We start from the raw sequence: 24,294 nt of genomic DNA, 5'->3' as shown, positions 1-24,294 counted from the left end.
GGAAAGGGAACTTGAGAATCAAAAGAGCCTAGTGCATTTTTTTCTTTTATGCGGAAATTCATATTTCAAACTTGATCGTTATTGGGAAAACTGTTAGTTTGCAATTTTTATAACTACTTTGGCCACTTAATACGAAATTTAAAATAAAATTATCAGAGAAATTTCGTACTACAGGACATATTCCAAACATAACCTGTTGACAACCCTGTCTACGCATAACAATATCGTTAGCAGTTTAGGAACCAAAAAAATGGACACGTGCTTCTTTCCTGTATGTAATGAGCATATTTAAAATAATATTTTAATTAATTTTGGCTCAAACTAGCATATAGTTTAGTAAGGGAGAGAAGCCCGAGTAAAAAGTAGCAAGAAAAAAAAATATGGAAAAAATCAAATATCTTTTACACCTGCTTAATATATTGGATTCTACAAATTCATATGAGCTTATATCAAATTATAATTTCCATTAGTTCGACATGTTCTCTTTTATACAGAACATTTATTGATGGTATTCTCCATGCTATCTGATGTTTCGAAAACAATGGAAAAGCATATAGGTCTATAAGCCTTTTCTAATTCATTGCAATAATCCAAGGTTAGACCCCCTCCCCCCCCCAAAAAAAAAACAAACAACACTCTACCCATATAGAGTCAAATGATCTTATAACTAACAGGCAGTATGGATTCCAGAGGAGATATTAAAATGCCAAAATACCTAGCATGAATAATAATCTGCACTAAATTCCAGAGACCTTTCTCAGCAATCACGCTCTTTGTGTCATTCCATTTCTGTGTACCTCCCAGGAGTAAAAACTAAACTGCCTAAATATCCAACATCAATAGTAATCTGCATGAAATTTTATAGACCCTTTTCAGCAATCACACTCGTTTCGTGTCGTTCCTTTACTGTGTACCGCCCATGAGTAAACACTAAACTGCCTAAATACCCAGCATCAGATGCGGTCCGCTCGGAGTTACAGAGTTTTCTTTGCAATTGCACTCTCTTGTATGTTCTTGAACAGTATACCTCCCATGAATATCAAGTAAATTCTGAGATTCTTCAGTGTAGCATCCTGGGACTCCCACTTTCCCTGTTACATTTAAAACTAATCGTATAGCGAAAAATCTCATGAATTGTCTGCATCACTTTGCTGCCAATACCACGGTCAATGCAGCAATTCATAACCAAAAAAGTCCATTCCAGGATTCTTTTCGCTGCAAGCGGGTCTCTTGAAAGTAAAAAATAGTCTGTTGCCCAGATGGTCAATTGTCTCACATTCAAGACAAAGGAACTACTAGTCATCTAATCCTAAGTCCCGCGACAACATACATCTTTTTGACTAGAGTGCTTAAAGCATGTATTAGACCTGTCATTATGATACATCATCTTTTTTGTATTATTTATCACCATCCAAATAATGAACAAATAACATACTTCCAAGAAAGTCATTTTGAATTACAATTCTATATCTTTCATAGTTAGTTTGTCTTTCCTGCCAAGAGAGACTTTCGGCATCAACTTCCTTCTGAGGGGGTTTATACTCTTTTATTATATCAAGGTGCGCACGACTATCAAAGCGATCAATCATACAATCAGTCCTTCCTTGCCATGGCATCCTAAAAAACAAAAGAATAAAATTTGAAAGGTCTTTCATTCAAAAACAAAAAAAAATTACTAAATTAGTTCTGTTTTCTATCATGTGCAGAGTTTTTACTCTCTGATGCAGCTGCGTTTGCAAAAAAGTTCCATTTTAGTGTTAATCCAAATCTTAGAATCGCCAAAGAAGCCCAGCACAAAGCCTTATTACTGTCACATATCTCTAAAAAAAAAAAATAGCTGAAGAGTAGCACACGACCTTCCAAACGTTTCATTTAAAAATATATTTTTTTTTTTTGGAATTTACTGATGAGAGGAAATACCTCATCCACAAAATAAGCTATGCAGTTGCTGGCTGTTGAATACAATTTATTGCAAGTACCACCACAACAACATTTTTTTCACCTCTAATTTCTATTGCCGTTTTGGGGAATACTTCTTCTGATTGTCACCTTTGCTGATTTACAAAATGTATTAAACATGGTAGAGCTGAATAAGGGCTGCATATTCAAAATTCAACAATAATCCCAAACAAAGATAAACTACATTGTTAACCAGATCTTGCTACCAAGTCATTTGTTCCAATGAAATTTTTTGACGGAGAAGAAGAGAATAACTAAACTTGGAAGAATTGCGGTAGTCAAAATGCAGGTTAAGCATACTTGAAATACTTCAGATAAATACGACTAAGAACACCAACCGCATGCAATGGCGAAAATTATGCTTTCTTGCAACTATTTTTCTGGAAACGGTCCTTTGGGCCAATGTCAGGGAAGGAGGACCACCCCCATCCGTGTGTAATTTAGTATTTTAATTTACTCGAAAGAGCAGTCTAGAAAAGGAAGATGAAGAGTTCAAATGTTTTTGAATGACAAGACGCAAATCCAGTCAAGATTAAATTACAGAATTCAAAACTGTCTGTTTATTATGCTCATATTATATGGTACAGCAAGAGCAAGGGTTTAAGGACTTACCTGGTCTCCCCCCCCCCCCCGAAATACAGAAAGTATAGCAACCAAACGAATTTTTCAATTAGGAAATGGCTATAAAACTTACTGTTATGTAGCAGTCATGGCGAAATTCGCTTCCGCCAACTTGACTGGAAAACAGATAAGTGAAGACGTCATTTAACTCATTAGATAATTTTTACATCTAAAACCAAATGGTACAAGGTAACAAATTGTAATATAAGTAATGGGTGGTTAGTGCTAACAGTAAAAGAAACTTTAGTAAAGAGGAAATTCTGTATGCATCAAAAGAATTGGGTTTTTATGATGATTCCAAATATATGAATTACATTAAGTTTGAATTTATCCAACAAATTTTACGAGCCTGAAAATTGTTTCATGATTTTAGAAAAAGGGGAAAAAGGCTCCCCAAAAGAACTAGCAATATTAATGCAAATTATACCATCAAATTAACCATATCAGACAACTCTAATATAGAGATTTCAAGCCCCATGTCTAAAAAAGTAAAATGTTGTTATTTTTTGTGAGAAGGATGACCATTTTTTTTTTGCAAACGCTTGACGTAGTGAGCTAATTGTCCTAGAATACCAGGAGAAGGGTCATTAGAAAGGAAACTGGAAGTTATATTTTCCTTTTTAAAGTAGCAAACAATATTTTGCTACAGTAATTAAGCACTTTCAGCTATTTTGTGGTGCAAAACCACAATTTTTGCCCGGAAGGTGCAAAAAGCCATCAAGTGAAAATTCTAAGATGTCCAATCAATTTAAAATTACCCAAAATTATATACTGAGCTTTCAAGTGCAGTAATAACCCACGGCTGTTTATTTGTTCTTGAATAGAAATTAATCACTAATCCGTCTACATTCAAGGGGCATTTTTTTTCCAGAACTGTAACATGGGTGCTGTGAAGTTATAGCAGCCCTTTTATTGCACACAGTCTCTTTTCTGTGCCGCATAAATATTATACTCGCATTCTTACTGACACAAAAGGTGGAAGGGTGCGAGGAGGCATTATGAGCACAACCAAGAAATTTTCAGGGGGGCAAGTGCTGCCAGGAACTTTGCTTTAACCAAGATCAAAGTTTGAATATTTCGAGTTTCCTATTTATAGAAGTTGTTTAATGTTATATGGTTTTTCTGTGGTGTGTTGCCCCCTAGCAGCCCTGTCTGCATCAACAGGGTATATCCCTATAAAAAGATTTGTACAAAGAATTTGCCATGCAAACCGTGGAAATGATGAATCTATAGTTAATCTTGATACTTCAGATCCCCTCCTGATAAATATTTGACGTGATCCATTTTTTCATGGATTCTCATCATTCTCAAAGCATTGTAATACAAATATCAAACTTAAATGTAAAAAGAGGGATGAAAGAGGGAGTAGTAATTTCCTCCATACTTAAGAGAGCCAAGGTTGTGGTAGCAAACTGCAAGTAAAGAGCAACCCTGTCAATAGAAACCAAACTCCAGTTTCAAAGTTTTGACTACAATTAATGAAACAACCAAATCTATAACTCACAGTGATTCTCACTGAACAATTATCATTTCAGATATTATTAATGTGCGAGTTTTTTTTATGTTTTGTTTTGTATTTTCCCCTTTATCTACATTTTCGTTTTAATTTAGTTTAGTTTTTTTATATAAAATTTTATTTTCAGTTGATGAGGCTTATGGATGTGAAGTCAAAATATTTAAACCTTCTTATTATGAATAGTTTTTTTTCACTATCTTATTTTAAATTTTATATGCTACCAATTTTTTTTATATTTTCACTTGTTTATAAATTTAATTTATAAATAGAAAAGGAATGTGATCTAAAAAATGATTTAAGTTTAAAAATGAAAATAAAAAAATTCACACTTCCTAGTGATATAAGTTTCATTACAATTTAACATCCCTATCTTTTGCACAAAATCAGAGAAGTTAAATGGTTTTCTGAAATGTATAAAAGTGAAAAGAAAATCGTTAAACCCTATAAAAGTTCAAAATAGCCTTTCAAACTATTCATTTTTCACTCTGTTCTGCCAATGTGACCAAAAATTATCACTTAAATGCTGATTTATCCAATGCTTCTTGCTTAAAACGTCATATGTGTATGGAAAAGCACCAAACACTTTGGTTTATCTAATTCATTAGCAAACACTTTTACTGGACAGCAAAAACACAGCCATAGTTACGAGGATAACACCGAAAGCTATTATTGAATCACTAACACTCTTTTATTATTTCATCACTTCCTCAACACCAGACATATTACGTTAGATACTCATTTTGATATTTAAATTTGGACAAACACACGGTTTACTAGCTCTTCTTAAATCAGATTTACACGCAACTCCTACCTAATATAATATCATAATTTGTCCATCAATTAATGTTTTAGATATCTTTGATATTAAAATTTTAGTAATAATACAGATTAGAATTTAATTCTGATACTTACATAGTTGCAGGGCTATCAGCAGCAGCTGCTATTGTGGGATCAATATGTATTTTACATTTTCTTCCATGGACTTGGAGAAACTGTGTTGGGTCAGCTTTCTAAAATTAGGATTGGAAAGATAACAATATGGATAAGTCTATCTTCTCTTTTACTAAGAAAACAGAATATATTCAAAAAAATTAAAACAGCTGACTGCTCTTAATCAAGGACGTCAGGGCTCTCAAACAAAAGTTTTCTGAGAGCATTTAGATGCAGCACTTGAATTGAATAAATGGAAATTGAGCTTTACAATATCCTATACTAGAAAATTCATCAAATATAATTAAAGAACCCCATCAAGAGGAAAAAATAAATTTGTATTTCCAGCATTGAAATCCATGCAAGTGGCTGTCTTCATTAACAGAAATTATAGGTTAAACAAAGTACAAATTTGATTCCAGATTAATGTTAATTATCCTAGGAAAATAAAAGAATTTATGGAACCATGTTGAAGTCAGACACTGTGGAATTAGAGATAGAGAAGCTAAAAACACTTTGGATTGTTTTAAAACTGGCTTTATATGACACCAAACAGCTCAAGGTAACAAAGTGTAAGTAAGGAGAAACTTAATATTTACCAAAACTCTGAAACCATAGGTACATCATAAGAATTGACTTTTTATGCTGATATATAAGTTTAATATTACTCAACAAAAGTTATGAGCCTGCAAAAATTTGCCTGATTTACGAAAAAGGTCAATTGATCTAAATAAATATCAAACGATCAGATTCAGCATATCACAGAATCCTACTACAGACGTTTGTAGCTCCTATATACAAAAATGTGGAATTTTGCACTTTTTCTCCCAAAAGAAAGATCATTAACATGCGTTTTGTTGTTTTTGTTCTTTTTTCAGGGGTTATTGAATTGAATGAGTGATCCTAAAAGATTAAGAGCATCATTTGATTTGAAATCAAAAGCTCTAGTGGAAATTTTTACATTGCCAAAAAGATTGAAGGGCAACAAGCCCCCATCCCATGCCCCCCCCCCAAAGTCCTCTGATCTAAATTTTGAGAGAGCCATTTGGTTAAGGACAGTTAAAAGGTTCAATAACTATACCTTTGGGTATGACATGACCCATATATTTCCTTGGAAAGGCATGTAAGTTGTGCCATTTGCCCATTGTCCACAAACAAAATTTGTTATCATCAGGAAATACACGATTTTTTTGGGGTGGGGGTATTTTTCATAGGGAGGAAGGTTTTTGAGGGGGGATTTTCCATAATAAACTTTACTGTTTTTTAGAGTTTCATTTACTATTGAGCCGGGTTGCTCCTTACTACAGTTTGTTATCACAAACTGTTTGAACAACATGTTCTAAATAAAGAGATTTAGTAATGTTAATAGATCAACAACTAAAGTTCCATAGCCACTGGCAACACACCTGTGATTTGTCTTCTGGCAAAAAATACGAAATTCCACATTTTTGTAGATAGGAGCTTGAAAATTTTGCTATAGGGTTCTCTGATACGCCGAATGCGATGGTGTGATTTTCGTTAAGATTCTGTGACTTTTACGGGGTGTTTTCCCCTATTTTCTAAAATAAGGCAAATTTTTTCTGGCTCGTAACTTTTGATGACAAAGACTAAATTTGATGAAACTTATATATTTAAAATCAGAATGAAAATCTGATTCTTTTGATGTATATTTTAGCATCAAAATTCTGTTTTTTAGAGTTTCGTTTACTATTGAGCTGGGTCACTCCTTACTACAGTTTGTTATCACAAACTGTTTGAACAACATGTTCTAAATAAAGAGATTTAGTAATGTTAATAGATCAACAACTAAAGTTCCATAGCCACTGGCAACACACCTGTGATTTGTCTTCTGGCAAAAAATACGAAATTCCACATTTTTGTAGATAGGAGCTTGAAAATTTTGCTATAGGGTTCTCTGATACGCCGAATGTGATGGTGTGATTTTCGTTAAGATTCTGTGACTTTTACGGGGTGTTTTCCCCTATTTTCTAAAATAAGGCAAATTTTTTCTGGCTCGTAACTTTTGATGACAAAGACTAAATTTGATGAAACTTATATATTTAAAATCAGAATGAAAATCTGATTCTTTTGATGTATATTTTAGCATCAAAATTCTGTTTTTTAGAGTTTCGTTTACTATTGAGCCGGGTCACTCCTTACTACAGTTTGTTATCACAAACTGTTTGAACAACATGTTCTAAATAAAGAGATTTAGTAATGTTAATAGATCAACAACTAAAGTTCCATAGCCACTGGCAACAAGCAATGTCAAGAGCAAATTCAAGCCCTGGTCTTCTTAAACACACTATAACCAGCCACTCCTGCAAAATTTTCTTAGGCTTGATAAGACTATAGTTAGGTCTGTATTCAATTTTGGTGCAAGATCTACTTCCCTATACTATAAGAATGATACCAGCCCAATTGAGGGAGTTGGCATGCTATATAGTGCATAGTTGGACTACATGATCTTCCTTACAAAAGACACTAGACCACCTACAGCAGCCAACACTTTTTTCAGATGTCACTGTGGTGACATGAAGCTAGCCTACAAGTATAATACTTAACAAAATAATACTCTCTTTGCCAATCATTCAAGCAAGCAACACATAAGAGGCATCTGACATTAAGCTAGTCAAAACATCTTGCTAATACACAAACATGGCAAAATTTCTTCTCCAAACATGCTGTCAACAAATGGAATAACCTTCAAGCTGAAATAATGATTTCACCCACAGCTGCATTCTTTAAGTCCAGACTTGACAACAAATAGGATCATAAGTCATGAAAATATGAATAGGACTGCCCATCTCATTTGATTACCCACAGATACCAGTCTCATCATAGGAGTGTCTTGCTAGGAGGCTGAGGATGCTTGTTATACCCAACCATCTCATATACTCTATCTGGAGTTCCTGTTGTACAGTGCTGTCAGCTTTAAACAACTGAATAATGGTCATTAAAGCCCATTCCTATCTTGTGGTCACTATTACCAAGTGGGCTTAAATTGCATCTCTGAAGCAAAACTATCTTATGGCATGTCATGGACCCTAACAGAGTGACAAAATTTGACCATTGTCAACATTTAGCACAACAATTCCAATATAGACCTTAGCAATATAGACACTTGACTTCAACCTGAGTAAATGGAAAGTTCTGCACCTTTGTCAAAATGACCCCTGCCACAGCTTATCATGAATTTATGCAATTTGTCCCTATTCACTGATGACAAGCCCAAATTTAACAGCTACTGTTTTGAGTAAGTTCAGTAAAATTCTATGTTAGCTACTTTTTGCTATCTTGGAAAGAGGTCAGGAAAATGAAAGATTCAGTAATGAATCCAGGGTCAAAAACACACTCCAGGAAGGTATTAATAAGCTTCTATGTTAATCCTCTTCTGATTTCCATGTCTTAGAAATATACCTACTTGATGCTTGACCTATTGAAATTTTGACAAGATAACATTTTACCATAATTTCTATATTGAAAATTATCTGTTTCTTCTTCTCTGGTTTTAGTTCTGAAAAAACCAATTCTTGTTAATTGAGTAGAATTTTAAGACAAATCAATATTTTTTTTTTCTGAATTTAGGAAATGTATTTGTAAATCCTTAAAACCTCATAATTTGGGATTGAGTAAGGAAATGATGAATTATATAGCTGAAAAAAGTTTTGTTGCACCTCATTTAAGCAGAAGATATATTGTGCATGGTTTCACTTTTATAACACAAATATTTTGAAAGGTAATCAAAGGTCAATGCTCTCTAGAGGGAGTAGTAGAGGTAGAAACTTCAAAATACCTTCCTCAGACATACTTTAGTCTGTAGAACCATCCCTAAAAGTTTCATTTTCTTAATCTAACCCCTTTCCAAGATAGCAAAAAGTAGCTAACATAGAATTTCACTTTGAAAATGCAATTCCTGTTATTTGAGTAGAATTTTAAGCCATATCCATGATTTTTTTTTCTAAATTCAGGATATGTATTTGTGGACATTTGAAAGCTGATAAATTGGAATTGAGCAAAGTTGTAAAGCTGAAAAAAGTTTTGTTATACTTCATTTATGCAGAAGATTTATTTTATAAGGTTTTGGTTTTATAACACAAAAATTTTATGGTCAGGATCCTCTAGAGACAGAAAGAGTACTTGAAAATAACTTCCCTGGACATACTTTAGTCTGTAGACCCATCCCTGAAAGCTTCATTTTCCTAGCCTAACCCCTTTCCAAGATAATAAAAAGTACTTAAACCAGAATTTTAAAAAGAAACTGAAAAGTGAAATTTAAGGTAAAATATTGTTTGTCCAAAATTCCAAAAGGTAGACTAGGCTACCTGGTAGACTAGGCTACCTGAATCAAATTTCTAAGAATTAGAAATCTGAAGAGGGTTAACATGGAAGCTTAGCAATAGCCTACCTTGCCAGAGTGTATCTTTGGTTCTGAATTCATTACTGAAATTTTCATTTTTCTAACCCAGTCCCTTTAAAAATATCAAAAAGTAGGCTAGCAAAACTATAATTTTGCCTTTATCAATTAAAAAGAAGCCACTCTTGATTAGATTTAACTAGGAATATGCCTACTGGTAAATATTTTGCTGTTCATATTATTGACTTACAAATAAAGTGAATATACCACTTGATGCCTTTTTTATAGGCTATTCTTTCCAAATATAATAATCACTTCTGCCACAATGGAATTCTACCACCACCCCTGTAGATAACATTTCAGGGTATATATTTTAACATTATGGAGGGAGGGGAGGGGCAAAGTTTAAACTTACCTCTCTTTGCATCAGAAATAAACTTTAAAAACAGCCCACCCCCAGGTAAAATTCAAGTTGAGTGACTTCTCGCTATCTTGGAAAGGGTTAGGTTCAGTTACCAGTTGCTTTTTCTCTGTCTTTTGTTCTGAAAATGTAATTCCTGTTATTTGAGTAGAATTCTGAGCCATATCAAGGTTTTTTTTTCAAAATTTAGGGAAAATATTTGCATATCTTTAAAACCTTATAGGCCTAGGTCTAAATTGGGATTGAGCAAAGTTGTGAAGCTGAAAACAATTTTGTTGTACTTCATTCAAGCAGAAGATCTATTTTGCAAGGTTTCACTTTTATATTTTTTTTGAACATATATTTTCGAAGAACACACATATTATATGAAACACACATATTTTTGAAGGTCATCAAAGGTCAGGGCCCTCTAGAGGGAGAAGGAGTAGAGGTAGGTACTTCAAAATACCTTCCTGGGACATACTTTAGCCTGTAGACCTATCCCTGAAAGTTTCATTTTCCTAACCTAACCCGTTTCTGAGATGGCAAGAAGTCAATCAACTAGAATTATAAACCAACCAACCACCCCCCTAATGTGCAAATAGCCTATACCTTGAATTGGTACATATAGGCCTAGGATTGGTAGTAAAATTCATATGCAGCAAAACTGATTATTATATTTCGAAAGATATGAATAGTGAAATATTCACCAGCCTACTTTGCTTAGCTGAGCCTAGATCGAGAGACAGGCACCAGAATGGCCAAGGCTAGGTCCATGCTTCACTTTGGCCTACTTACAATTTTTTCATAATATTCTCTTCTTCTTTCTGCCCTTTTTCTGTGATCTACCATCATCCCTCTAATTTTCTTTTCATGTTTACGAGCCTCAGCCCACATTGTTTTGTTTAATGGATTTTGGAGCGTGTTCCAGCTGAGACAAAAAGTAACTAAAAGTTACTAAAAGTAACTTTTTTCGTTCCAGCTGAGGCTATTTAGCAGCTGGAACGACAGAAAAGTTACTTCAAAGTAACTTTTTCATTAACTTTTGCTAAAGATAGTTAACGAGCATCTTTAGTTAAGTAACTTAACATCATTATCATCACTACAATAATATAAAACTTTTATGATGGCTAACACACAAAAGTTTGAAGACTATGAGCCTTTATGCAGGGAAGACAATGGAACTGCAATTGTTCAAAGAACCAGTGATGGTAAACAATCTTATTTTGACCTTAAAATGATTTTTAATAAAAAATTCATTGGTAAAGTTCAAGCACTAATGTGATCTGCTGGGCATATCTAGAGAAGCTTGGTTGAATAGTTTGTTGGGGATGAAGTCTTCAGATCCTGCTTTAGGAAGCTTCTAATTAAATTCCTGTAATCCTTGGGCAGTTGCTAGCCTATACAAAGTCAGTGGTAACTTGTTTTGTAGAGATGGCATAGCCTAGAGTGAGTAATAGGTCTAATTGTCCAGAAAAAATGTATATAGTTCAAAGAAAGCTTAGTTCAATCCCACTTGACAGAAAAAAACACTGAGTTACTCTGGAAGCTGATTTAAAACATTCAATGATAATTACTTAAGCTAGCCTTGGCTAGATTGAATCCTGTAATTCATTGAAGTGCTTCAAAAAACTTTGCAGTTTATTGGTAGCCTGTAACAACTTTTTAATATTAATTTATAGATACATTTGAGCCCTCCTAGCAAAGTTTCTTGTAGGCTACTCCAGGCTTAAAAACCTAAGCTTAGGAGTTTAAGGCCTGGTGTTGCTGTTATTTTGGTTGGGATAAGGGTCAATGGTGTGACTCTGTAAGTTTAGCCACAGTACACCTAGCTATAATGATTAGCCTACCTGGAGAAATTTAGAGGAAAAACTTAAGAAGAATCAAATGTTTTTTGCACTCAAATGAAGAATCAATGTTTTTTAACACTCCCAGCTACAGACATTGAATCAGGATAACACTTGCTGTGCAATGCTGACCATTGGTCAGCATACAATTTTTCTCTTTTTTAAGTAGGCCTAACTTCTTGCTACATTAGAAAATAGGGTCAAAACTAGTAGGCTATGCAATTATGCAAAATAATGTGAAACTCAAACCCTCATGTATTGCTATCAAAATAGGAATTGAGAAGAGTTCTATACATCAATGCATAACAAGAAATCTAAGCTATGCATCAATATGGTTGTTAGGTACTTGTGTGTTATTCAGAACACACTCAATAAGTAAAGTTAGGTTCTTTTGTGAAACAAACTATGATGCAATTACATTTAAATTAATATTTATATATAGAGGTGGTTAATGAGAGTTAAAGTAAAATGGTTAAAGAGAGGTTAGGTATTTGATATAATGCACACCCCCCCCCCCGCTTCCCCTAATTTGCAAATAAGGTTTTGGAATTTAGGCTAAGAGATTGGTTAGATAAAGAGGAAATACTGAGTCCAGTACAAGTGGGATTCAGATTGACATTCAGCACTATTGACCATATTTTTACTTTGGAAATATTGAGATGGAAAAATGGTTGGCTATTTGTATCTTTTTAGACCTGAGAAGTGCTTTTGATTCAGTAAATAGGAGGTTGTTAATTGAAAGCTTGTTAGAAATTGGCTTGCTGTCTTGTTTTGTAGCAATAATAGCAGCTATGTATAGGAGGGTGAAGTTTGTTGTAAAGGTGATGGGGAAATTTTCTAGACTAGTTATGTCTCATTTGGGTGTGAAACAAGGATGTACTTTATCCCCAAAGCTTTTCTCCTTGTTTGTTAATGATTTAGACAGTTTTATGAAAAAAAAAAGGAGCCCCATTTGTATCTTTGGATTGGTTTAGGGTATCATGTATATTATTTGTAGATGATATAGTAGTAGTGGTGGTAATTTCAACTATTTATTCCACAGCCTTTCTGATTCAGGGGTCATTCTTAAAGAATTGGGACAAAACTTAAGATTTAGTATAAAAGGTGAGGTATTAACAAGGGGACAAACCCCCTCATATACATAATAAAAAAATATAAGAGTATAAAAGTTTGTTATGTAAGTTAATTCTTAAGTTATGTATATTTTTTACTAATAAAAACGTTTGTTAAAAACTAAAAGTTTTAGTTGGCTTTTTAAGTAGCCAAAAAATTGGAGGGCAACTAGGCCTCCTTCCCCACCCCTTATTTCTCAAAATCGTCTGATCAAAACAAAGAGAAAGCCATTTAGCCAAAATAATTAATTTGCAAATTTCATTTTAATAATTTATGTGCGGAGAGCCAAAATGAAAAATGCATTAATTCAAAAATGTTCAGAAATTAAATAAAAAAAAACTAGTTTTTTAAACTGAAAGCAAGGAGCAATATTAAAACTTAAAACAAACAGAAATCACTCTGTATATGAAATGGGTTGTCCCCTCTGCAATTCCTTGCTCTTTATGCTAAAGTTTGATTCTTTGCCACAATTCTACTTTTTAAAACAATTAAAAACTTTAGCATAAAGAGTGAGGGATTGCTGAGGGGACAACCCATTTCATATATGGAGTAATTTCTGTTCATTTTAAGTTTTAATATTGCTCCTTACTTTCAGTTTAAAAAGCTAGTTTTCTTTTATTTAATCTTTGTTTAGGGATTAAGCATTGGGAATCATGTTTGAGGAGTTAGCTTGGTAAGAGTTTATTTATGGGTGTTTCTGAATTCATAAAGTGTTTGAAAGTGTGTTTGCTTGTTTAAGTTGTTTGCAAGTTTGTTTGCTTTTTTAAGTTGTTTGGAATTAGGTGCTTGTATAAAGTTGCATGTGTTTGGTATGGCCTGCAGGCTTTTTTGCAAATAAATCTAATCTATGACATTTTGCCTTTTTTTATCAAATAAATATAATACAGAATTTGTAGAACAGACAGAGAAGTTGAACAAATAGGCAGAACAATAAATGTGTTTTTATTCCCTTCACTGCCTGTGTCAATAGAAAAGCCAGGGATTTACTGTTTTCATTCCCTGGAAATTAATCTTATACCTGGTTCCAAAAGTGAGATTGAATTTGTCAAAGCTTGGAGGTTTATTCCTCCTGTCTGTTTAAAGAAAACAGATGCATAATTGAAGTTTTGTTCATTTCTATCTTACATTTCATGGGCATCCATGGTATTTCTTGCTTTATTAATCTGTCTTGTTTCTTTTCTGCAGGATTTTTTTTTGTCTCATTTTTAGTAAGATACAAATTTTTATTTACAAATTACTTATACTAGAAGCACATTTTCAAGACTTTGACCTAACTTAGGATCCCTTGTTCTAAAGGCATGATTGAACTTCTTGAAGCTAGAAATTTCTTTTGTGGCAAATTCAATGGTAAATATTTAGTTCACCCTTTTTGCAACTTAATAGTGGTAAAATAGGTAAGATTGTAAATTTTTAGTGACTGCAATATATTTCACCCATTGCTAATTGCAGTAGAAAGGAAAGTCACTGGTAAGGACCCCCAAAGAATTATTTCAGATTATTTTAAAAAGGCTTTACTACCCATAAAGCTGGCATAACTGGAGAAGGGGCTTCTCAGGAATTAATGACTTTAAAAGCTATACATTATACATAAAAATGCACATTCTTATGCAGAAAGGCAGCAAGTTATTTATTACTAATCAACTACAGCAGGTATATCTATTGCTTTCTTTAACCATCAATAAAGATAAAATGCATGCTGAAAACTGAATGCTCTTTGGAAACTTTCTTTGGACACACTAATTGTGAGATGGATATCAACAAAATTCCAACAGGGTTTGTATTTACTTAAGATTTACAAACAAGCATATTGAATGCTTAATTTTGTGATATCCTAATCTCTAAACAGTAAACTAGATTCCTTACATTTCCTAATAGTTTTCCACCACCTCATTTCAGCAAAATCATTTGTAATGACAATACACCCTTTGCTTGGGTGACCTGGCCTTTTCAAAAATGAAAGACAACTGCTGGTAGGCTAAGCTAGTTCTGCTTGAAATTTGCTATATGAGTTAAGGTATCACTGAGATGGATTATGTTTTTTGCCACATTTTTAACTGGATTATGAAGCCCATCTCTAAGTTGAACAAAAGATGAATTTTATCCATCTTTTGTTGGTTTCACAAGGATTTTAGTTGAACTTGAATTCTTGTGAAAATGGCCCCTAAGAAACTTTTACAAGATATTAAAAACGTCAGGGTGAAAAATGAGTTATTAAGGAGGGGGAAGCTACCCTCATTTATGAATCATTTAAGAATTTACTGTAGCTACTAGCCCCTGACAAATCTTGGAAACACAAACTTTAGATGTCAAGTATAATAAAACAAAGATGTTATTATCCTTGACATTGCAAGTTACTCAGAATTACAATGGACACCACCAAACTAAGCATTTATGTTTGCACTAATTTGTTGTAAATTCAGAAAAGCAAGTTAATGTTTACATTCCATCAGAAATTTGTAATTTTGCAACAAGCCAACAACTGCATCCATAACCAAAGTGATAAGATGCTTATCAATGCATTTCTGAGGAAAAAAAATATTTGATGGGAGAATTTTCTGCAGGAAAAATTCTCCACAAAGAGGAAATTCTAGCTAGGAAAAGTTATGTGATTTGATTTCCCCTCCACAATACTCTGCTCTTTATGCTACAGTTAGACCTTTTGTTTTAATTCTTTAACTCTTGAAACACAAGGGCCATTTAAATAAAATCAGAAACTTTTAAGTCCTAAAAAACTGTTTCTATGTAATATAAAGAAATAAAAAATTATTGGCTTTGGGTGAAACTAATGTTACCAGATAGTACACAAGAAATTGGGCAACATCATTCTTTTCCAAATTTGGTTTTGTTTAAAATCATATGCATTTTTCAAGAAAATCCTGACATTATGGGAATGGTGGGAACCATTTTTGGAATTAACATATCAAATAGCATGAAACTTGGCAAAATACTTTATGGAATTTTCAAAACTGTAATTTTGGAGGCCAATGTTATCTATGAGTAAATTTATTAATGCTAAACCTGAAAAAATTAATTCCAAGAAATTAGAAGTTTATTGTACAAAGACAGTGATAGGTGATGTAGCCTATATGATTATTTCTGCTATTTAACCAACATTCTTTCTTGGGAAAAAAGAAAATAACTAAATGAAAACCATAAAATAGCCTAAACTCAAAAACATAGTCAAATAAAGAATATTTCTGCTATTTAACCAGCAAAACAAAATTAGCTAATTAGAAAGCATAAAACAGACCATAGCCAAAAGCCAGGAAGCAAAAAGAGACTTGTTGGTTGTACAGGCTGTCAGGTATTTAGTCAAAATGTTCCTATTGGGTTAGTTGGTCTATACATATGGTAAACTTTTTCTTCAAATATGCACATCAAACTAAAGACTCACAATTATTGTATACAAGATGACATCTTTGTATACAAGATGATGAATAACATCATAATCACAGGTTACAACAATAAATGACTTTGTAGCAAAACAAAATAATGTATTTTTAAATAAAATCAGAATCCTTTTTTCTTGGTCCTAAAAAACTGTTTCTATGTAATAAAAAAAATTACAAATTATTAGTCAACATAATACTTGTCTCCACTCCAACATTCATTTATACATATACCCCACAATAGAGAAAATGGGGTAGCTAAGTAGTAATGCTATTTGGCAGTTGCTGCTAAAGTGTCAGCAGCTTTTGGAATTCTATTTAATTGTGCTATTGGCAGCTTTGGAACTTGTCCATACCTGAATATACAAGATTGTGTCTAGAAAAATAATAACTTGCAAGATTAAATTGAATATTATATTACAACTTACCACCATTTTTCTTCATTTTTATCTGATCCTACATCAGTATCCATTATTTCATCAATAAGCAACTGTAGAACTAAATAATGTTGTATCATTTCTGATGTACCACTAGCAGAGTTCATTGTATGAAGATTTGAAAAAAGCTGTAAAATTGTAAAATCTAAAATTGTTTCTAGCTGAGATAATCTATTGAATTTTTGAAGTTATTTGATATTTTAGGATTTTGTAAGATATCTGTTTCAATAATAGTGAGTGTTTTGAAGAGTATCAAGTATTTGAGATGAAAGGAATGCATACAAAGTCTATAGGTTCAGTTATTTTTGTTTTCTACCTATCAAAAGACAACAGTTTTTGAACAGCCATCAGAAGAGAGAAATTTCCCTTCACAGAAAAATCCTAAATCAGCCATTGAATTTTTATGCACCCATCTCTATGCTATATTTTTCATGAATTTTGGAATATTTGATGGAGGCTGTAAAATTTTGTTCCTTTATTGGGCTTTGAATAAATCATTTTTATCTTGGACTGTGGTCTCAAAGAAAGCCTAGACTTAATTAGAAGCAAATACAGTAAACTGAAAACTGTGTTGTGACTACTGTGCTTTATAAAGGTTAAACTTGGTGAACTGAATATTTCAAATATATGTCATCCACTTTGCTCTAAATTAAATCCTACCTGCAACTTTCTGTTTCTTTCTCTTGTTAAGTTTAGGTCATGGGCCTAAGTATGAGCCTGATTTGGTTATTAAACAAGTTTCTGAAAATCATATTGCCCTAACAACAAAATGTTCTGTGTTCACAAATTAATGCCCAAGAAAATATTTTTAATTATCATGAAAAATTGGCATTTTTTATATAGCTTATACCTTTGATCTGATACAAGTTTAACCTATTCATGAGCAAATACTATAAAATTATGCAAATAAATAAAAAAACAAATTCCATAAAAATGAAGACATGAAACCTTTACAATTTTCTATGAATAAGCTGAAATCAGTCAAGTATAAAATAAAACAAAATCCAGGACAAAACGAAAGTCTTTCTGCTATGGTAATTCACAAATGGCACTAATTCACAAGACTGTAAATGGGAGGGGGAAGGGAATGTATTTTGAAAATCTGAGAAGGGGGGTTCCTTGATGGATGTACCAAAATATAGATATTGCAATGAAAATTCCCAAAGTATTTTGCCAAATCTAGGGGAACTCCCTCTCATTTGATGCAGATCCATTATTAAAAAATAATGTAGTAAGCTCAAATACTTTTAAAGATAGCTTAGTGAAAAGGCCATCATTTGGAAATTCTAACTAGCCTAGTCTAAAATTCTAACCTTAATAGTTCAACTGAATGTAAGAAAAAGATAGGCCTAAGCCAAAAAGTTTCAATAATCAACACTACTGTATGCTATCTCAGACACTAATGCACTGAAATTAATATAGAAACAGGATATTTAAACCAAATCTAGGTTAATGCCCACAGATTTATTGCAAAATTAATACCTTTCCAAAATGAATTTGGCATTAAGTTATTTATGCAGCATTCTGCTTTTCTTTTTGTGAACAATGTAGGTCAATTTTATACAGTGGGTTAAATTTAAAATATAGGTTAGGCTAGCTTAATCAATCAGGAAACAATGCAGAAAAAATAATTGTGGTAAAATTCTAGTTTAGATACTTTTTGCTATCTTGGCAAGAGGTTACGTTATTCAAACTATACCCAAGACAAACAAGTTTAAACATGCAACTAGCCTAGAATATCCTATTCATACACCCCTAGAGTGTATCTAAATTTTTTTATTTCAAGATCAGTTCCAATATATTCTTAGAGTTTCCTCTATGGTTGGTGGCCTTAGCTACAATATTTACAAGGACTTATGCACAGGAAGTTATTCTAAATTCAGACTAAATGAGTCTAAAACAAATGTTATCAAAATCTTGGTCGTAATATTTTTTTCTATCTGAATAAGACCTTAGTTACTTCAAAAGCCGTTCCTGGTGAATGTAAAATTCAAGTAACTTCTCTAGTTACTTTAAAGTTACTTGATTTTTCACCTGGAACACCCTCTTGGTCCCTTTTCAAATCTGTTTTTCTTCTGATTCTTCTAAAATGGTGATCGAATGAAACGTAATAGACTTAGGTGTGTTTCTGCTTCCGCCGTCCAACAAAAAAGGACAAAACAAATTTTTGGATCAACAAGGAGTTTTGTGAGTATTGTGAATTGATATTTTCATAAACAAAAACGTATTTCATAAAAAGCCTGTTGATGAAAAATCCTGTTCAGAGTGGCTCATAAAAGTAAAAGCTTTTGGTGGAGATTCTGCTATTAAAAATTTGCAAACAAAATGTTTAGCCAGTACAGTATCAATTACAATCGAATAATCTGGCCAGTCAAATATTACCGATTACAAATAACGCTACAAGAAGCTCAAGGCTCAAAAGAGACAGCGAAAGTGATCCCTCTTATCTGCAAGCTGGGGCATATGTACTTGATGACTAAGCCGCACATTGCTTATCCTGTCAGGGAAGTGAGTGTTTCAAAATTCCATATCTTAGCACAACTCCAGTGTGCATTCATTAGATTGAAAATAAAAAACTCCGTATTTTTTCCATATGTCCAGTAGGCTGTTAAAAAAGAGACTATTTTAAAATATTGATAACAACGTAATTTATATTTTGCGTCTTTTAGTTATAATCGTTAGTAAAATTGTTTGCGTCTTTTAGTAAAATTCTTGTTAAAATAATTTAACTAAATTAAAATTAATTAGCTTTGCTACAGTACTACCCTCTCTTCAAAAGGAGTCGTCCCTGGCTCGCGGTGCTTTAGTTTCAAAGGAAGTACTTGAGCAATTCTTGTTTACCTCAGCCATTATGTACAAAGATCATTCTCTTATAGATGGATTTCATAAAACTTTTTATACAAAAGTGAGCACAAGTAAATTCGAATAATCTTCCAAGAATCAAGCTACCACAAATTACCATCAATAAATAATTGAAACCCAAAACGAACAGAAATCACAATAAATGAGAGACTCAAACTCAAAACAAGGAAAAATTAACACAATTGGAGCTGACAGCCCCCATGCTTTCTCAAGAGCAAAAACCCCAGAAAATAAAGCCCTAAAGGCTTTATTTTGCCGTAAAGGGAACCAAACAAGAATGCATGAGTAAACCTTATAGTTGAAATAACTGTTAAGCACTCTGGGTATCTTTTTCGTATAGTAAATGTTATTAAGAAAGGTATGTGTTTTGAACTAAACTTTTGAAAAGACGAAGGGTATTCAGGTGATTCTTTCAGAGAAAGGTAATTAGAGCGTTGACCTAAATCATAACACACTATGTGAATACGGACTGTCAATAGGGTGTAACTCAGGTCAGGAATGACTTAGGATATTAATACGAAACTTTCAGAAAATAATAAGAGAAATAATAAAAAGGCAATATTTACAAGTTACTACTGCTACTACCATTTTACTCTATTTACAATATTGAGGGAAATTTAAACTAAATCAAAAGGTGTTATGTCCATGGAAATTATCAAAAGAGTATATCTCAAAATTTAATTTCGGTATTAAGGTGGAACTTTCATAAAATGCTTACAGGAGTTAATCATCTGACCAAAGAGCAGCCTGTGCACGTTACTAATAATGCTACTATTACGTCTAAATTTACACTACTTTTTCCACTCTATATCTATTGCAACTATTTGTAAGGCTAAGAGTATCGAGATAAAAATTTCAAAAAGTATATGAGCAAACAAGTTATCAAAATATCATATCAGCAATTTCATTGCAACGGCTTATTGTATTATGTTGAAACTTCCAGGACATGAAGCTTCCAGGACAAAAAAGGCAATAAATTAATGCTATAGCTGCTACTAGGACAACTGCTATTACAATTATTTATCCTACAAGTAATATCAATGCTGGTATTTTGACTACTGTTATAATTATGCCTAATGGTATGAAGGTAAAATTTTCAAGAAATTTTGAGGTGGTTCGGTAAACTGAATCACAACACGCCTTGTGTATGCAAATTGTCAAAATGGGCCTAACAGCAATATCTTAGGAACAGTTTGATGGGTGTAGTTGAAACTAAGAGGGATCTTATGGGGGAGGTTTAACTAACAAAAAGGAAATATTTGCATCCTTCTGCTACTGCTTTTACTTATACTACCATTACTGCCAATAAAGCTATGACTACTACTGCTAACTCTATTGCTGCTATTACTACTACTGCCGCTATTAAAACTAAGGGTATTAAGGCGAACAATATCCAAATTGAAACTGTATGCAACTACAAGGAAACACACTATGCCTATATAGGTTGCCAAGAAGAAGTATCAGAAAAGCTTCAAGAACGGTTACTTCAAGAAAGTAGCTAATACTTTCAGCGTGTGTTGAAGGGGATTTTGAAGAAACCAAAGGTGCTATGCGCATATTGTTACTACTGCTACTACAAGTATTACTACCACGCAAGCTAAGAGCATTAAGGTGAAGCCCTTAAGGAATGTTTAGTTGGATAATCAAAATAAAACTTGTAACATGTTAATTTTCGAAAAGGTCATAAAGAAATATCTCAAGAACGGCTTGTATTATAAAGTTAGTCTTTAAGAATAAGTTTTGTTGGATCTTGAACCATCCAGAAGGCACTATGTGTATGCTATTAATGTTGCGACTACAGTTACTATACATCATGATGCTATAGGTAATAAGGCCAAACTGTTAGAGAATGTTCATGGGGAATTTCAATTGAACAAAAAAAGGATATACAGGCGGAAAATTCTACTACCTGTTTAAGAGTAAAAAGAAATTCGAGGGCAAACAGCCTTTCTCCCATGCTCATTTACATTCCAAACACATCCAGTCAAAATTTTGAGACAAACATTTGATTGAGCATAGTAGAAGGGTATAACAACTTTGTCTTTAGGGATATTTGGAATGTCAATCCCACACAATGTTGCAGTTGACTGATTATGCTTTAAAACTAAATATTGCCTGAAAACTAAATCCCGAGGCACTCTGTGCTTGATTTCCAATAAAACACCTCAGCAATATCTCTAGAATGGCTGGGGGTATCAAGTTGTAACTTTTAGGGCCACTGCGGTTAGTACTTCTGCTCTTACAATTTAAATAAATCAAAGGAGTGTAATTGTATCGAGATTGTCAAAGAACAGAAAAATGATGTCTTGTGAATAATACCAAGTTTTATTTTTCAATGTATGCAAAGGCCTATACATGCGTGTTCAGGCTTCCTTGTTCTAACCAATTTTGGCTGACAAGCAGTTTTGGCTGACACCCCATTGCTGCACAACGTTTATCTTCAAGTTTTACCTCAAGTTACACCTTTTAATGATATATTTCTACAGTTTCCGCCACTTTGCAGCAGCAAAATATTGTTTTCAAACCGTTCATTTGCCCTTTAACAGAAAACTTTCGCCACTTTCAACCATTTTTTAAAATATAATATAGTCGCCATGTTTTTGATTTTGTCTCATATTTTGCAGCCCTCTCCCAAAGGAAAAGGGGTAGTGACACTTTTGGCTACAAGTAAAAGTACTTTATACAGGAGAGTAATTTTATATCGTAACCAAACTCCTGCCCCTTCCTGAAATTCTTGATCTGCCACTGTGTCTATTTTGTTAATATTAGAAAAAATAAACTTTTAGGCTGAGAATTTGCATATTTTTCCGCAGCAAGGTGGCGAAAGTTTTGTAAGTTGCCAACCCCCCCCCCCAGCAGGATTCTTCAGTACTCATGCCACTGCTCTTAGGTCTTAGGTTTAAGAAATTATCTTTGCCCTTAAGCCTCAGGCACCAAATTAAAAGTTAGGGTTACTGGGCAACTAAATCACGAAAATTAAAACCCATGCCAGATCTTTCAATAGCCTGATGAAAATACAAGGAGATACGAAAAACTTACGAATAGATTCTTAAATATTAGCAACCATGATACAAATCTATTGTAGAAGCTTGAGCTACTCACTTTGTTAATCTTCTCCAAAAATTAATTCCACATTACAACCATAATTGCTGTCTCAAGTTTTTCTGGGCCCAAAAGTATTCCAGTGACTTCGTTCTGTGTCACAGGCTTTTCGCCAAAATCATCTTTGATTGATTCTAAAATCTTAATGAATTCGAACCAAGACTCTCTTAAACTTTTACTAGCGTCTTCTCTAGCTGACCAACGAGCCTATTCTTTTTAGTGTTTTCCCTTTCATAGCTTCAGATATTAATTTGTGCCAGCGTTCTGTCGAACTTACTAAAAAATGTAAATTTTCTTGAAGCAACCCAAAGAAACTACAATCTTCTGTGGAAGATTCAGTAGCCGCAGTTGCAACTAAATTCAATGAGTGGGCCGAGCAAAGGAACGAAAAAAGCAAAAGGTGCTTGTCTTTGAATTATAGCCTGCAAGCCATTGCGTATACCAGCCATATTCGCAGCATTGTCATATGACTGTCCACGATAATCTTAAATATTTATGTCCAGTATGTTGTTAATCTCGAAAATAATGCAGAAAACATTCCTTCTGCTTTGTGACATTTTAAGGACAAAAAGTTTACAAATCTTTCACACGGCTCACGAGTTTCCAAAATTTACCTAATGACGAGAGTAAGCTGGTCCATAAGTGCTATGTCTGGCGTAGAATTGACAATTAAAGAAAAATTCGCTTCTTGTATCTTGTCTTTAGTTTTTTTTAAGACTGTATGAATCATCAAAAGAATATACTCATCGCAAATTGTTTTAGACAAGTAACTGATAATTTCAGATCGTTGATTTCTTAATTATTTAATATGACTTTCTAAAAAAGGGTTGTATTCAGATAACAGTTCCAAAATCAAACAATAATTTCTGTTGTGTGGATCACCGAGCTTTTCATATTTTCCCCTGAAAGCTAAACTTCTTGAACATAGTCGTTTTATCACGGCAACAACTCTCTTCAAAACTTTCCGCTAATACGTAATTTCTTCATCTTTCTGGACATGCAGCAAATGACCAAGTCGGCCATTCATGTTAGATCTAAGTTTCAAACTAAGGATATTAGATTCATGGCGTGAAAAGTTTTCATATAGATATACTCAGCGTTCTGCATTTTTTCAGTCATTGAACCCTTCGTTCTTAAACTGATTTTTTATTTTCTAATGAACCCAATGCGAAACAAGGCCTACAAAAATGAATTTTTCAGTTTCAGAATAAACAAGACAATTTTAGCCATTAACTTCATTGTTTTTCACTTTTCTTTGGGAAAATATTCATTGGCAAGATACGACACTGATCAGCAAATATCTTTTCACTTTTTGAGAAGTCACAAGGCTTGTTTTGATTGAAGTCTTTCCTTGCAATTGATTTCCCATAAGGCTGGACCTTTTTTTAAGATTAATAGCACTTTCTACCTTCGAATCGAACGTAAGATTTGGAAATACATCCTTAGTTTTGGAATTAATTGATGATTCTAGCACTGCTTCTTTGTAGTACTCAAAGTACTCTGTTCTACTCTCAAAAGTAGATGTAGACGGTAAAGCTAGAGCCATTGATTGATATTCTACAGCTGCACCAATATTTTCTTTTTTTTAAACTTTCGATTTTCATCGTTTTAAAGATAATTTCTTCTTGTTCTTCTATTTTTCCTTTTTTCCTTCCTTTCACACTCAGCTCCACTAAGTTGTTTTCTTCCATCGTTCATTTTAATAGTTTTTTATCCAAAACTTAAATAGAAAAGATAATATTTTCATTTCTTGTTTACAGT

The 24,294-nt window shown here is 33.2% G+C and overlaps 1 protein-coding gene across 2 annotated transcripts in view; it reads right to left on the bottom strand.

The window, feature by feature from the left end:
* The window catches only part of LOC136029095 (CLK4-associating serine/arginine rich protein-like), a 58,053-nt gene extending 39,416 nt beyond the window's left edge, over window positions 1-18,637 (bottom strand). For both annotated transcript variants that reach the window (XR_010617972.1, XM_065707155.1), the window contains exons 1-4: window positions 18,621-18,637; window positions 10,582-10,702; window positions 5,009-5,106; window positions 1,436-1,617 (exon numbers count right to left, since the gene is read on the bottom strand). Coding sequence is in view for 1 of the 2 variants with exons in the window: in XM_065707155.1 (XP_065563227.1) it covers window positions 1,436-1,617; window positions 5,009-5,106; window positions 10,582-10,680 (379 nt within the window). In the remaining variant the exon portion in view is untranslated. The remainder of the gene's footprint in view (window positions 1-1,435; window positions 1,618-5,008; window positions 5,107-10,581; window positions 10,703-18,620) is intronic.
* Window positions 18,638-24,294: the final 5,657 nt, after the last annotated feature.

The sequence above is a fragment of the Artemia franciscana genome, chromosome 7 (genome assembly GCF_032884065.1).
Source record: "Artemia franciscana chromosome 7, ASM3288406v1, whole genome shotgun sequence".
In the NCBI taxonomy this organism is placed as follows: domain Eukaryota; kingdom Metazoa; phylum Arthropoda; class Branchiopoda; order Anostraca; family Artemiidae; genus Artemia; species Artemia franciscana.
This window is presented reverse-complemented; position numbering and strand designations above follow the sequence as displayed.